The 15,707-nt window shown below is 48.5% G+C and overlaps 1 protein-coding gene across 2 annotated transcripts in view; it reads left to right on the top strand.

Annotated features, from left to right (window-relative positions):
* Positions 1-2,879: 2,879 nt before the first annotated feature.
* The window catches only part of ROR2 (receptor tyrosine kinase like orphan receptor 2), a 234,157-nt gene continuing 221,329 nt past the window's right edge, over positions 2,880-15,707 (top strand). The window contains exon 1 of one of the 2 annotated variants that reach the window (XM_024130754.2): positions 2,880-3,141. In XM_024130754.2, coding sequence (XP_023986522.1) covers positions 3,054-3,141 — 88 coding nt within the window. In that variant the 5' untranslated portion in view covers positions 2,880-3,053. The remainder of the gene's footprint in view (positions 3,142-15,707) is intronic. The other variant, XM_024130755.2, reaches the window with a different exon arrangement.

Raw genomic sequence — 15,707 nt, 5'->3', positions numbered from 1 at the left:
AGACATTTCACAAAAGAAGGTATACAAATGGTCAATAGACTGTTCTTCAGATACCCCAGGACCCCTTGGTCTTGAAGCCTTCACACTGGCCCATTTCTGCACCTGGAATGCTTTCCCCCAGATATCTGCATGGCTCCTTGCTCATGGTCTTCAAAGGGTGCCTGGCTTCTTCCTGTTACTCTTGCTGGCTCACACCACGATCATTTCCTCTCCCTCTTGCCTACTGCCTGTCCTGGGCACAGCATGGCTGTGTTCAAGGTACATGATGTGGTAATCAGTCTCCTGGTATACATGCCTCCATACAGTTTCCTCCTACAATGAAGAGGTCTGGCCTGCAAAACCAACAAGATACTGTGGAAATGACTGCACGTGACTTCCAAGGCTGAGTTATAAAAGACTCTGCCGCTGCCACCTGGCTCTCACTCTGGGAGAAGTCAGGCGCCATGTTGTGAGGATGCTCAAGGAGCCCTGGGGAGAGGTCTGTGTGGCCAGGAACAGAGGCCTCCTGCCCACACCCTGCACTAACTTGCCAGGCATGTGAGCAAGCCACCTTGTGAAGAACTTCCTGCCCCAGTGAAGCCTTCGGATGATGCAGCCCTGGCTGACATCTAACTGCAGCCTCATTGCAGACCCTGAACTAGGCCTAGCTAAGCCTCTCCTGAATTCTTGACCTACAGAAAGTATGTGAAATAATAAATGTGTACTGTTTTAAGCTGTTAGGTTTGAGGGTGACTTGTAATGTAGCAATCAATAGCTAGTACATGTGGGAGGGAATAAGTAGGTCCAATCTGGCTTGGGATCTAAGCCACATTCTGCCAACTATTTAGAAAATGCCTATTTCAACCCTACCCATTTACAGGTGTAAACTTATTGCGTTTATCCCTCACTTCTGAACCTGTAGAAAGGGGAGAGAGGAGGGAGTGAGGGGGAGGTTCGGGAGAGCAGGCCAGAGTTATAGGTAGGGATACTCTGGGGAAAGAGAAATCCTGAAAAGATGATTTTTAAAAAGCTTTAAGAAATCATGTGTGATATAACCCCCATTTCTGACCCCACCCAAGAAACCGTCAGCAAAAATACATGTCACTGTTTAAACTGTCGGGTCAGGTGGGGAACCCAGTCTTGTGAAAATTGCAGACAGATGGGGGGCTGAAGCATGATTAGGTCATTTCCCCAAAGTTCACACCCAGAATGTGGCAGAGCTGCTCACCTATTGGTTCTGGAAGGACAACCTCAAGCATATGCAGTGGAAAGCAAAAGGGGCGCAGGTCCACGAAAAGGACAAAGCTTTGCTGATTAACCGGTTTTTGAAGGCAAGGCTCATAGGATCTTTCTCTGCCCTCTCTGTCTGTTTTTCATTAAATCCAGAATGGAGGAGTCTGGAACTAGTGCTTCAAGACCAACTCTTAAAGCCTTATTTACTCTTAAAGCATCCTTGAGGGCCCCCAGGGGAAGAAAAGGGAGGAAACACCCAAAGATAAACACCTGGCAGTCCTCACACAACACCGGGGAGAGCGGCCCGCCGTTCAGACCCGCGCTAGCGGCGTCCGGAGCAGCAGCTGTGTGCGGGCCTCTGCAGCTGGATAATGATTTTACCATCTTCTCCCATTCTGCCCTGGATCCCTGGCCGTCCCTGTCCAGTCAGAGTTAGAGTCCTTCGTCTGCTTTAGGAACGAGAACTGTGTGGGATGTTCCTCCAAATAGATTCGGCCGAGACAGACAGGCCTAAATAATTTGAACAGGCGTAACGGGCGGGGCTGGCTCAGTCACGTTGTCAGCAGACCACAGCAAGAGGACTTTTATTTCCTGCCATGTGTGAGGCGGTGGAAGGGCATTTCCAGGGGGCCGCGCTCAGGGGTCTGCGGGCCTGGCATCCAAGGCCAGGTCTCTCCCGAATTCACGCCAACTCGCAGGAAATGGTGTTTGAGCAAAAACGCCAAATAATCAGTTAAAAGATAAATCGCACAAAACAAACAGCTGAGCCCCTGGAGGTTCCGAATCCTTCCTCCAAGAGAGCAAAAACAAAGAAAATTCCTAAGTTACAAACAGGAGGGTCAGGCCCCCCAATTCCAGACCTTTGCATGTGTTAAGCAAAACCAAGAATAAGCAAGAAAATATGTTATTTGAATTGCGTTCAAAATGTCTTTTACAAGTGAAGCAAATTACTTCTGCATGTTCTGAGGCTCAGCAGAGAACAAATAGTGGCCTTTAATGGGTAAAATTACACAATTTGCTTTTAACAGTAAACCCAAAGCCGCGGTGGCTTCAGATAGCATCGCGCTCCCGAGAGCTCCCTCCACGCAGCTCCACTCTTAGCAGTTTCTGAGCATTTTGGAGGGACGAAGTTGTCCCCACTGGGCGCAGCGTGGCGAGGAGGGGCCGGGAGTCGCCGGCGGGGACGCGGCCTGTTTCTTTCCTTGAACGTTCTGCTTCTCTTCCTCCCGCGCCGCCAGTTTCTGGGACTGGGTGGCTTTTTGATTTGCCCCGGTGTAGGCTGGCGGGGCGCAGAGTCGTCCTGAGTTACAGATTTATGACCAGGCCCCCGGGGGTCCCGCCCCCTAAAGATGGGTGCCAACTGCCCGGGGCGTCTCTGCGGCGAGGGGAGCCCCCCTGAGGTCTGGCTGTACGCCCCCAAGGCTCCACCTTTGCGGCCAAGCGTCCCGAGCAGCAGGCCCGAGGGCGGGAGTGAGAGGCACGTCCGGGGACTGAGCTGCGGCCCCCCGGTCCCGGCCCCCAGCTGCCCGCGCGCCCCGCCCGCCGCAGGCGTGTCCCTCCGGCAGGGGGCGCTGGCGCCGGCCTCGCTCTGCCCATCGGGGCGGGCGAGCCTGGGACCCTGCCTCCCTGCTCGCCCGCGCCCGCCCCCCGCGCTTGTCCAGGCGGCCGGAGCCGAGAGGCGCATCCCGGCCGGGAGAGGAGGAGGACCACGAGTTCCTCGAAAGGGACCAACTCGCAAAGTGCCCAGGAGAAAGGGCAGCGGACGCGCGGCCGACAGGGGTGGTGGCGCCAGGACCCCGCGCCGCGCCGGTCCCAGCGCCCCAGCCCCCACGGCCCGCGGCATGGCCCGGGGCTTGGCGCTGCCGTTGCTGTGCGTCCCAGCCGTCTGGGCGGCCGCCGCTCTCCTGCTCTGCGTGTCCGGGACCTCAGGTAGGACCAGCCGGTCCGCGCCTGCCCGGGCGCACCTCCTCCGTGCGCGGGCACGGGGCTCGCGGCTCGTGCGTGTTTCCCTTCCTTCGTGATTCTGCCCTGGCCGCCGCGCCGGCGCCGCTGCTCCCGAGAGAGGGGCGCCTGACTGGGCCCCTCCGCACCCGCCTCGGCCCCGCTCCCCTGCCCGCGCCCCGCCGCGCGGGGCTGCTTTCAATAAAGCGCGCTCTGGGGACGGCTAAGTGTTTCCAGAGGCCGGGGCGGGCGGCGCCGGCGCCCGCAGGGAGCCCCTAGCCGGGGGTTTCTGAGGGTCGTGAGTGTGAATGCGCCCGGGCCCCGGGTCCGCAGACGTGTCCGATGTTCTCAGCACCTTGACTCGGCCCTGCTTCCCGAGGTTCCCTTCCAGGGCTCCTGGCCCGCGGCGCCCCACTCTGTTCCGAGATCTCCCCAGGGCGGGCGCCGCGGTGGGACGAGGCTCGGGGAAGGGGGGTCTCTATCCCCGCCGCTCGGTTGAAAGGGGATTTGGCTTCCCTTTTGTTGGCCCCTCACCCCCTCTCCCCCTCCCCCACCGCCGAGAGGTGGCCGAAGCGGTATTTCCTGTGCCTGGGGTCCCCGGGCGGCCTTTCGGCTACTGGGGACCTGGCCTCCTTCGGGCAGGCTGGAGGGGCGGGCCCGGCTCCCGGGTGGCGTTTTCCTCGAAGGTCGCGCGATCTTGGGCGGCGTGGACCCCGGGGCGCCCAAGAGCTGCCTCCAGGTTCGGGGGGAGCCTGGGGGGACCGGCCTAGGGGGCCAAGCCGTCCCGATCCCCGGGGCACCCCTGGCCTGCACCCCTCGCCAGATTCCCGCACCCTGCCGCGGCGGGGGAAGGCGGCGGGGCCCTCCAGGTTTGGAGGCTGAGGGGGTTCGCCTCACGTCCCAGAAATCCGTGAGCCGCCCCTTACACGTGAGTGGGTCTCAGTGTCTCCACTCTACGCATTGCTTCCTCCCCCCGCCCCCCCGCTCCATTTCTGCAGGAAGGTGAGAATTAGGCGACAGGCGCGAGAAGGGGGACCAGCTCTTCTCGTATCCTGCTGCCAGCTGCGCGCTCCAGGGACCCGTCCTCAGATTTAGGAATGCTGGGCAGCCTTTCCTGGGGGGCGTTTGTGTTTAAGCAAGAGCCGATTACGTCACACATCCCTGGTTACTTGATTTGGGAAAGGGGTTTGCATTTATGTCGCTGTTCCTTAAAGCATAAGCCGCTCAGGGTGCAATGTGCAATGGTAGGTAAACCAGACCTTCTAAGTCAGTCTTTGGGGTTTTAACATCCCTGTAGATTTCTGCACCCCTCACCCCGCTAGAATCCCTCTCCCCTTTCGAGTCAGGGGATGCATTTGCTGCGCTGTGGGAGGGGGAAGAGGGGGCTTATCCCTGCGACTCGACGTGCTTTTGCACAGCGTTTGCGTGGTGGCCTCGTGGCGGTTAATTGCCCTGCAAAACCCTACCTCGCAAACTTATGCCCGGCGGCGGTTTAAGTTGCATTTGTCAGGGAAGAGTTGGAGGTGGGTGAAGTGAGAAAAGGTGATGGGTCTGTTGCTTAAATAAAGGTTGTAACAAGCCTGGAAAGACTGCTCGCATTTTAAAAGCGCAGAGTAGTTTAAACATTGCTGTCGTTTACAGTCGATTTTAAGAAATCTCTGAGGAACAAAGCCATCCAATATCATTTTCATTAATTTTTGAACCCTGTGTGGAGGTAATTTTCTTTTTCCAGTAAAATAGTAGTAATCTCTATAGGGGAGGGAGTAGGGAAGCTGTTTATAATTCTCTTCCTTCTGGAATGCTAGGCTAGCTGGAAATTCAAAGAATATGATCATATTCAAAACTATGAATACAATTTTATGATTACAGGAGATTCGATTGTTTGGCATCTTTTCTGCTGTAAAGAAGAATCCCTGTAATTTGAATGTATTTTATACACAAAACATAAGTTACTATGTAAAAACATGGAAAAGTTATTCTAAAAGTATTTATAAGTTCAACATTTTTTGAGAAGACTCTGTTCCGTAACGAGACAAATACCTGATTTGGGACCGTGTGACCCGCCTGGGTAGGTTAGGCTGGGAGTTTTGGGGTCCCCCACCCCAATTTTGACAGTGTAGTGTTTACTTCTGGCCCAGACCCCTGGAGTGATGGTGGTAATAAATAATGATAGTGATCCATTTGGAAGTAAGTAAATGAAAACATCTTGAATAAGAAAACTTTATGGAAAAAGAAAAGTTTTTATATACTATATAGTAAGGAAGCATGTTTTTCTTATTATGGCTGTGTACCAAGCAAAGAAGAATCACACATTTGAAAATTTTCAATGTTTAACAGTGAGAGCAAGTTTAACCCTCACGTCTACTTGATAAAAATGCCATCTGGAGACAATGACCACCACTGACCCTATGTGACATTCCTGTGAGCTGCTATACTAAACTGTTTATAAAAATGGTGATAGGTGACCGAGGGGATCTAGTCAGTTCAGAGGCTGAACTCTTGATTAGTAGAGCAAGTCATAGTTAGAAAACTTAACAAGAAATATGCTTAATATTTTGCCAGCAGAAAAGCAACATGGGTTTAAAAAGGTGCGTTTACCAGAAGTAGTTTTTGGTGAGAGTGATCTGCAGATTTACGAGGCAATGTGAAATAACATTTCTATTTTTATTGCTAAACCGTTTTTGTATTGTTTGGTCAAAATACCCCCGTAATTATTGTTTGTATGTCAGTCTCTGTTACGATGTGATTTGTAGTGAATTACTTGTTCCCCGAGAACGTTTTATCTCTTTAGCCTCGGTTTAACCTCTGAGACATTTAAGCCAGGCAGAGTTTGGGTTTAATGCCTATCCTTTGGAATCTTTTTCCGAGATCAATGGGATAGAAATGCAGGAGTAGGGGAACAGCCCATCTGACAGGTAGGGAAGATTAATCCTTTAAAGGGGGACTTCTAAAGCAAGGTTTCAGCTGGAGAAGTGGCGCTCCTTTGCATTCCGCGGGAGGCCAGGATGTGGAAAGTTATTATCATTAGCATTGAAATGGGAACTGGGTGTGATAGCCTTGGCCTCCCTAATCTGCAGAACTCTTGACTACTCTGATTAAAAAGTATAGGAAATTTGTGTACTCTGTAACTCTTTTCCCAGGGAGAGCTGTAATTATACAATTCCAAGTTGTCAGGGAAAAGAAAGTGGGCTACTGTTATCTGAACCCAAGGTTTAAAACCATCTTCTAAAATGCTCACTGATGTCAGGGGCCTTTTGGTGGTTATCTCGTCCATTCCCTGGGAACCTGGAGGGGAACCGGCAGCATCCTGAGCTTACCACCTGGAGAAGGGCTGGGCTGCGGAGCTTTGGGTTTACCCTGCTGTGCCCTATGGGGAGCTCCTTATGGGCTGTGACATATTTCTGTTCATGGTGAAGAAAGTTGTCATTAAGATATTTCCTTCTTTGGGGACCTGTGGTGACTACCAGGTGGACTCCATGAATACCATGCGTGGAAGGTGTCATAAGCAAAGTAACCAGGGGGATTTGCTTTGCAGAGGAAGCGTTACTGGTTAAGTCTGGATTTTACATGGCCAATAGTAATTTCGTGAAAGGACAGTTGGGGTGAAAGGACTGGTTTTGAAAACATCGTTTCTCAGTGACTCTGGGTTCTTTGGCTTTGTATTGTTCGACTGCATCACTGTAACAGAAACACTAGGAGTTTGGTGGGTAGTGTGGGCTTCTTGAGTTTTGAAGTAAAAATCTAAGCAACAAGAGTAGCTCTGGCCCACTAATTATGGCTGCAGCTGGCTGGGGTTTGTACCAGCCTCCTTTTTCTAGTAGGTATTTATTTGGTTTTGCTGAGGAGCTTGCCAAGTTGGAAATGAGGGTGGGACAGCTCTGCTTGCATGTGCTGTTGGCTAAAATACATCTGGGGTGTGATCTGTTTAAAATCATATTAGCAGAGTGGCCAAGGAATTGTTGAACATTAGGAAGGCTTTTCAAAAATAAGGAATTGTGTTGGTGTGGTTTGTGTTGTTTGGGGGATTTCTGGTTTTTTGTTTTTTTTCAAGTTCTATCTCTGAAAGAACCAAAAAAATCAAAAGCCAAAGGGAAGGAAATAATTACAGAAAAATTTAGCCTAATTAGACTAAGTGGCTTGTCCTCTAGAAAGTCTTAAGTTCCAGTGGGATGTGGTGTGTGTGTCTTTAATTGTCACTGGAATGAGCTTCAGTAAGCACTCTGTCACTTTTGAGATGTTATCCGGGGAGAATGTGGCTGCTTCTTCAAATCCTCCTGCAGTGGGGGAGGGTTTTCCCCAAGTCCCAAAAGCTCCCAGCCTAATAGTTTCCACACCCCAGTGCCCTCCTGGAGGGCTAGTCAACCCAGCGTGCACTTAAATGACAGAAATCCTCATTGTAGACTTGTGCTGTGGAGTATAGTAGCCGCGAGGCACATGTAGCTATTTAGGTTAAAATTAATTAAACTGAACTGAACCGAAAGATTCAGTTCCTCCACCGCACCAGCTGCATTTCAGTGGCCGCGAGTGGCGGCGGTTCAGATGGCCCAGGTACGTAGAGGACATTTCCAGCATTGCAGGAAGCTCTGTGGGCCACTCTCCTGTTTGTCCAGGGTCTGTGTGTTGGTCACTGTTGCTTCAGGAACAGTCTTGTGGAGTCCAGGGCCAAAGAGGAGCTTCACCTTGTTTGCTTAGAGCTCTGTTTGTTGACTGTGAGAGATCTGAAGGCAAAAATGAAATGGATTGACTCTAATCTGTGGAACTAGAGGGCCCTGCCCCAAGAGGGGCTTAGCAGAGGTGTGATGAGGACCAAGGCAACAAAACCTTAGCGTATATGCTTGCATACTGTACAGTGCTGATATGAGGGAAATGTTAGCTTTAAAGCATTTGCATGTGAGGGGCTAAACGAGATGATGTGAACACGTGTGTGCACGCTCACGTATGTGTTCGCGTGTGTTTGGGAGAGGGCACGCCATGGCTTCAGTGCCATTAAAAAAGCACATGAAATGGTGATAGTGACGACTGTTTCCTCAGATTGGGCTGTCTGACGTAATGGGAGATCTTCAAGTGGTGAAAGGAAACACATGTCACGGGAAGAAGGTTTAAAGTGCAGATTCAAAAGAATCCCAGCCCAAGAAAGGCGAAGGAGACCTGCCCCGTGCCCTGCCCCGTGCCCGGCACATTGGGGGCATGCAAAAGCAGTTTCCCACGTGGGGAACTACATCACAGTAGGGGAGCAAGAGGGAGTGGGGAGATGACATTTGAGGACACACTTATGGACGAATTCACAGTCCAGTCTGAACTGAGGTTTATGTGCATCAGCTATGATTAGCCAAAGACTTCCTGGAGCAAGCAGATCTGTGATAGCGCCTGTTAGCGGCCACCCCTCGCAAGATCTTCTCCTTTACCTCTGGGAACCGCCACGTGGGATGCGGTGGAATGTGTTTGTGGAATGTGTTTGCAGACCGGAAAGGGCTGAGAGAGGAGGGCAGATGTGGGAAGAGGCTGTAGGAACCAAGAGCAGCCAGAGCACCGTCCTCAGAGAAGGGGAAATCGTGTGGAGTCAAGAGTCTGAGGATCTTAGCTCCCAGGCAAATGCAGGATGGGATGCGATAAGCAGGGCAAGGCATGGCGAGCTGCAGCCACGTTTTCCGAGGATAATTTGGCAGCACCCGGGGGTGGAGGTGGGAAAGCTAAGAGGGTAGTGGTTGCATCCAAGAAAGGAGGTGCGTGAAGAATCGAGGGCCTTGGTCTTGGATTTGTTGGGGGAATTCCTGGGAGGAGCATCCTGGGAGAAAACTGATACAGAAAGTAAAGTCCGGTCATTCCTTAGGGGTCTGGAGCAGGGATGCACACATTTTGGCTCCTGGAAGGCAATGGGCATTGGGAGGGAGAATGAGTAGGATTTGTGGGATGATGAGGAATTGAGTGAGGACATAAGAGTTCCATCTAGAATAGGGAGCAGCCCACAAGTGAATGGTAAGAAGGGTGTAGGAAGGGAGTGAGGGGTCACAGGCTGAGAATGCTTTTAGGCACAACCTCTGGGTCATATTCAGTTAAGTGTCCACCTTGCTGTCCTATTGTAGGATGTTATTTTATGTTTTCAACTCTTAGAGAACATTTGGAAATAACATTTGGAAATTGGGAATTTTCCTCCCAACAGTGAAATAACTCCCAGGTCACCATAGTCTTTGTATAACATTGGATACGTTTCTAGAGGAGCTTAAAGTCTACAGGAAGAGTGGTGACAAGGGGGAGCTCTGTCTTAAGTGAACATGAGACGTGGAGGGAGGGCAGGAGTGCAGGGACTGGCTGGTTGTGCATCTGCTTATTTTGCAAAAAGAAACACGGAAAGGAGAAACCATAAAGTGACACCTCAGATCTTTTGTTAATTAAGGTAAAATATGCATAAAATAGACCTTTTAAGCCATTTTTTTTTTTTTGGCTGTCCGCGAGCCTCTCACTGTTGTGGCCCCTCCCGTTGCGGAGCACAGGCTCCGGACGCGCAGGCTCAGCGGCCATGGCTCACGGGCCCAGACGCTCCGCGGCATGTGGGATCCTCCCGGACCGGGACACGAACCCGTGTCCCCTGCGTCGGCAGGCGGACTCTCAACCACTGCGCCACCAGGGAAGCCCTTAAGCCATTTTTAAGTGTGCAGTTCACTAGCATTAAGTGTCTTCACACTGTTGTGCCACCGTTGATACCATCCATCTCCAGAACCGTTTTCATCCCCCAGACTGAAATTCTGCCCCCATTCAACAGCAACTCCCCATTCCCCCTTCCAGCCCTGGCAGTCACCATTCTACTTTCCATCTCTATGAATTTGACTATTACAGGTATCTCAAATAAATGGAATTATATTATTTGTCCTTTTGTAACTGTCTTCTGTCACTTAACATAGTCTTTTCAAGGTTCATCCATATTGTAACACGTGTTAGTACTTTTTTTAAGGCTGAATAATACTCCATTATACACATGCATGTGCATACATACCATGCATATACCACATTTTGTTTTTCCATTTTTTCTGTCTTTTGGTGGACATTTGGGTTGTTTCCTCCTTTTGGCTCTTGTGAATAGTACTGTTATGAACATGGGTATACAGATATCTTTTCAAGTCCTTGCTTTCAGTTCTTTTGGATGTACACCCAGAAATGGAATTGCTGGACCATATGGTTGTTCTATGTTTAACTTTTTGAGTAACCACCATACTGTCAACATTTGTTATTTTCTGTTTTATTGATAACAGTCACCATAATGAGTGTGAAGTGGTTTTAATCTCATTGTGGTTTTGATTTGCATTTTTCTAATGATTAGTGACATTGAGCATTTTTTCATGTCATTTGTATACATTTCATGGCCATTTGTATATCTGCTTTGGATGTGTCTGTTCAAATCCTTTGTTCATTTTTTAATCATAGTTTTTGGGTTGTCTTGGTTGAGTTGTAGGAGTTCTGTGTGTTCCAGATATTAACTCCTTATCAGATATATGATTTACACATATTTTCTTCCATTCTGTGGGTTGCTTTTCCACTCTGTTGATAATGTCTTTTGATGCACAAAAGTTTTTAATTTTAATGATCAATTTATGTTTGTGTTTTCTTTTTTTTTTTTTGGTTTTACCTGTGGTTTTGGCATCATATCCAAGAAATCATTGCTAAGGCCAATGTCATGAAGCTTTTCCACTATGTTTTTTTCTGAAAGTTTTTAGTTTTAGCTTTTTTTTAGGTCCTCGATCCATTTGGAGTTAATTTTTATAGATGGTGTAAGGTAAGGGTTCAGCTTCATTATTTCGAATGTAGATATACCGTTTTCCCAGCACCCTTTGTTGAAAAGTTTGTTCTTTATTCATTGAATGGTCTTGGCATCCTTGTCATTTGCTACATATGTAGAGTTTATTTCTGGGCTCTCTATTCCATTGGTCTATGTGTCTGCCCTTAAGCCAGTGTTTTGATTATTGCAGCTTTGTAGTATGTTTTGAGATCAGGAAGTATGAGTGTTCCAACTTCGTTTTCTTTTTCTAGATTATTTTGGCTATTTGGGATCCCTTGAAATTCCATATGAATTTTAGGATAGATTTTCTATTTCTACAAAAAGGATCACTGGGATTTTGATAAAGATTGCACTGAATCTGTACATTGCTTTGGATAGTATGGACATCTTAAAAAGTCTTCTAGTCCACAAACACAGGCTGTCTTTCCTTTTATTTAGATGTTCTTTAATTTCTCTCAACAATGTTTTGTAGTTTGCAGTGTACAAGTCTTTTATCCACTTGATTGAATTTATTCTTAGTATTTTATTCTTTTTGATGCTTTGTGAATGGAAATGCTTTCTTAATTTCATTTTTGGATTGATTTTTTTTTTTTTTTTTTGGTGGTATGCGGGCCTTCCTCTGTTGTGGCCTCTCCCGTTGCGGAGCACAGGCTCTGGCCATATTCCAAGAAGAATTTAAGCTAAAAGATAAAATGTTACGTGATGCAGTCAGTAACTCTTCCAAAGTGGAATTGTAGGCTCCAACACAAGAGATGAGGGACTCTTTAAATCCCGTGCAGTCATTTATTCCTAGCACCTGCATAGTGCCTGGTGCACAGCTGCTCTATTAATATGTAACAACAACGACAACCACTTAGAGCACTTACTGTATACCGGGCACTGTTCTAAGGACTTTATAATATTAACTCATTCAATCCACACAATAATCCTATCAGTTAAGTACTATTTTATAGTGAAGCACAGAGATGTTAGGAGGCTTAGGCAAGGTCCCACAGCTAGCATTCAACCCAGAGCTAGCATTCTGGCTCCAGAGTCCACATGCTTAACCACGACACTGATCTGTCTTTTACGAGTGAATGAATGAATGCGTGAACGCACGATGGCAGCATTAGGCCCGTTTGTCAATGAGGCCACGCCATATAATGGTTATGGGCTGCGAGCTCTTAGATGAATGTTCTTAGAAGTCTCCTATTATCACATCACTTGCAAATGTCTTCAGGGGCTCCGTGTTGCCTATAGAAAGCCAAACTCACACTCCTCTCCTTGTCATTCAGGCTACAGAATCTGGACCAGACGTACGTACTCTTCCAAACTCATTTCCAGCCCCTCCAACCACAGCTCCAGCCAAGCACGCAGTGCTCATTCCTGCCTCCCCACCTGTGCTTGTGCTGGTCGCTCTCACCTGGACACCCTTGAACTGTGTCTCCACCCACATAGTTGGGGAAGCTCTGTAGAGCTTTCCAGACCTGGCTCAGATAACGATGCGTTCCGGAAGCTGGGCTCCCTCTCCTCCGAGCTCTTCCTGTACTTACTTGTCTATGTTTCTAATTTGCACATATAATTATAAGCTACTTGCTGTTTTCAGTCGCACAAAAAAAGATACTCATATCGTCTCCCTGCATGGAAGGCTTTTATTCAGCACTTGAGAGACAGGGGAAGGGAGAACAGACTGGTGTCCATTCTGTGCTCTCTACACGTGTTATTTGTTCTCTGTTACACGTTTTCTCCTTGAGGAGAGACCCTCTAGTGTTGTGGTTGAGAACAGGGCCTCTGACACTAGCCAGCCTGCCCCTTACTAGCTGTGTGAGCTTGGGCGAGTCACTTAACCTCTCTGGGTCTCTGTTTCCCTTCTGTTCGTTTAGCCATGATAAGAGTACCTACTCATAGTGTGTTTCCTGTTGAATAAATGAGTTAATATTCGTAAAGTCCTTAGAACACTTTTGATATAAGTTGTTTGTTAAGTTGTTGGCGCCTACGGTGCTGGTTTCAGATCACAAACACCTGAGGGCAGGGGCCCAGGGCCATTTCCACCTGCTCTGTAGCAGGTGCCCCCCCCCCGCCCCCGCCCCCGCCCCCGCCTCAAAAACGCTTCTTCCGGCGGTGACGCAGCCACTGGCCCGGATGCGCCCGGCGCCCTGCCCGCTCCCCCCAGTGGAGCACTCGCCTCATGCCAGCAGCTGTGCATGACCTGGTAGACGGTGTCCGACGCCAGCTGGGGCCGGTAGAGCCGGTGGCCCTGGGAGACCTTCACGACCACCTGCGAGTTGTCGTACAAGTCATAGGGCTGCTTCCCCAGGCTGAACACTTCCCACATCAGGATCCCTGCACCATGGGGAGGGCGGCGGCGGACAGAGGAGAGAGAGGCAGCGTCAAAAGGTACAGTTTGTCGAACGAGCTTCACACGCCAGGTCAGGAAGGCTCTGGGTCAGAGCTGGGACCCCTGGGGGATGAGTCCACGCATGAAGGACGGGGCAGGGAGGGCGGGCCTGGACCATAGCTTCCGGAGCCCAGGCTCTCTTCTCCTGTTCCCTGAGACCCGGACGCCCATTCTTGCCGGGAAATGGGGAACCGGCCAGGGCAGCTGCAGGGGGAGCTCCCTGGGGTCAAGGCCCTTGGGCTGCTTCAGAGAGGCGGCTGAGGCCTGGTCCAACCCACAGTGACAGCCCCCAGCTCCAGCCCTTAGGAGTAATGGATGGGAGTCCTCGCCCTTTCTCTCTGCCTTGGCAACAATTTCATTGCACCATCAAATTACCTTTTGGTGGAAATTTAAGATAAAATCATGGGCAACGTTCCTCCTTGTCTATTGCCACAGTGTTCTAGAATACTTTGTGGGTCAGGTGTCCTTTCAAGGATCTGATTAAAATCATTAGCTTTTCCTCGGGGAAGTGAATGCACAGCATTTTCGGGCTTCTTTTCTGGAAGTTCACAAGGTATTTTCTGGAATTATGCAGAGTATGGTGGACTCCAAGTTAAGAAACCGAGTTCTGGTCATGGTGGTCAAGAGGGTTGCGTTTGGGGCCAGTCAGACGTGCCTTTTGAGGCCCAGGTTTGCCACTTATAGGCTGGGCAACTTTCTTAGCCCTTCTCAGCTCTGCTTGCCTTCTGTAATATGCGGATGTCTGCACATCACAGAGTTGTCGTGAGGATTGAATAGGATAAAACACGCGGAGCGTTTAGAAGGGCACTGGAGACATTTTAAATGCTCTCTAAATGGTGGCCTTTGTGATGTTGTACTGGCGAAGCCAGAGAATTCCAGCACTCAGCCAGCTTCAAAAGCTTGGAAAACTAGAAATATGCAAGAAGGGAGCAAATTGTTCTAGAACCATAACTGAAATACTAACTTCAAAACTTCTTTGACTTTTAGGGCTACAGATTTTTTGTAAAATATTTACAGTAAGGCAATGTTACAAGTTATGGTGGCTGTGTGTTTTTTTTTAAACAAATATTCTAAAACAACCGTCCAAAAACGTGTTGCCCCTTTCACAGTTGTCTCTTTGGAAGGCTAACCACTTATCTCAGGAATAATATCATTGCTTAAAATATCTGTGGGACTCCTCTTTGAGAACTGCTTTCAGAGGTCCTGGTTTATTTTGATTATCTTCACTGGGGACAAATTGTTTAAGAATGAATTTAGTTCTTGGAAACAGCCAGAAAATATTTGGAGCCAAATTCTGGCACATAAGGTAAGCAGTCGACCTGGGTAATGCAATTTTTTGGTCCCAACCCAGCTGTGACTATTGAGTAAGGATACCGATTTTAAACAGTATCTCTCATAAGGCATATCAATTGACACGAAGAGATTGAAACTAATTCTGACAAGTTCATCAGCACAAAATGACATCAGGTATTCGCCAAAATGCTCTCTGTGGTTTTTCCTTTTTCTGTATACATTGGATTATTATTATTATTTTTTACAATGAACAATACCAATTTTACAAAAGGAATAATTCTTTTTAACAATTGTCACATGGAAAAATCAACAGCTAACTACATTTTCCTTTCTTCAGGCTGTCATGTAGAAAGTCAAATTGTGCTTATGGACTAAGACAGGCATGAAATAGTTCTCAGTTGTATTTAATAGATTCCATAGCCTTATGATAATTTGGAATATTTATCCTGGGCTCATCTGACAGCGATTTTAAACAAGCCTGACATTCCTCCCAATGTAGAAAAATACCAGAAAATCTACAGAATCACAATTTAAGAATTGTCTCTGTTTTCTAATTACGTTTACTAAATTTCAATATAGATTTTTTCAATAAAATAGGGTCAGCATACTCTTTCTATAAAGGGCCACAAAGTAAGTTTTCTAGGCTTTGAGGGTCATGCAGCCTCTGTGGCAACTACTGTTGCAAGCACAAAAGCAACCACAGACAATACATAAACCATATGTACAAAGGACATGGCTGTGCTCCAATCAAACTTTCCTTACAGAAACAGGCCACTGGAATTGGTCCTGCGCCATGGTCTGCTGACCCCTGACCTAAATGATGAATTTTAACAAGGACACTAGTTGAAGTTGGGATGGGCCAAAGAAAGTGCTGAGTCATGTTTGGTATTTACACCAGGCATGCCCCCCAGATTGGTCAATTCAGAAGGGAATGATTGTCACCCCGCTTCCGTGCAGAAAGTCGATGACCTCATCCAGGTAACTTTTTTTTTTTTTTTTTTTCGGTACGCGGGCCTCTCTCTCACTGTTGTGGCCCCTCCCGTTGCGGAGCACAGGCTCCGGACGCGCAGGCCCAGCGGCCATGGCTCACGGGCCCAGCCGCTCCGCAGCACA

The sequence above is a fragment of the Physeter macrocephalus genome, chromosome 9 (genome assembly GCF_002837175.3).
Source record: "Physeter macrocephalus isolate SW-GA chromosome 9, ASM283717v5, whole genome shotgun sequence".
Classification (NCBI taxonomy): Eukaryota; Metazoa; Chordata; class Mammalia; order Artiodactyla; family Physeteridae; genus Physeter; species Physeter macrocephalus.
The sequence above is the reverse complement of the archived record's forward strand: the minus strand, read 5'-3'. Positions and strand labels throughout refer to the sequence as shown.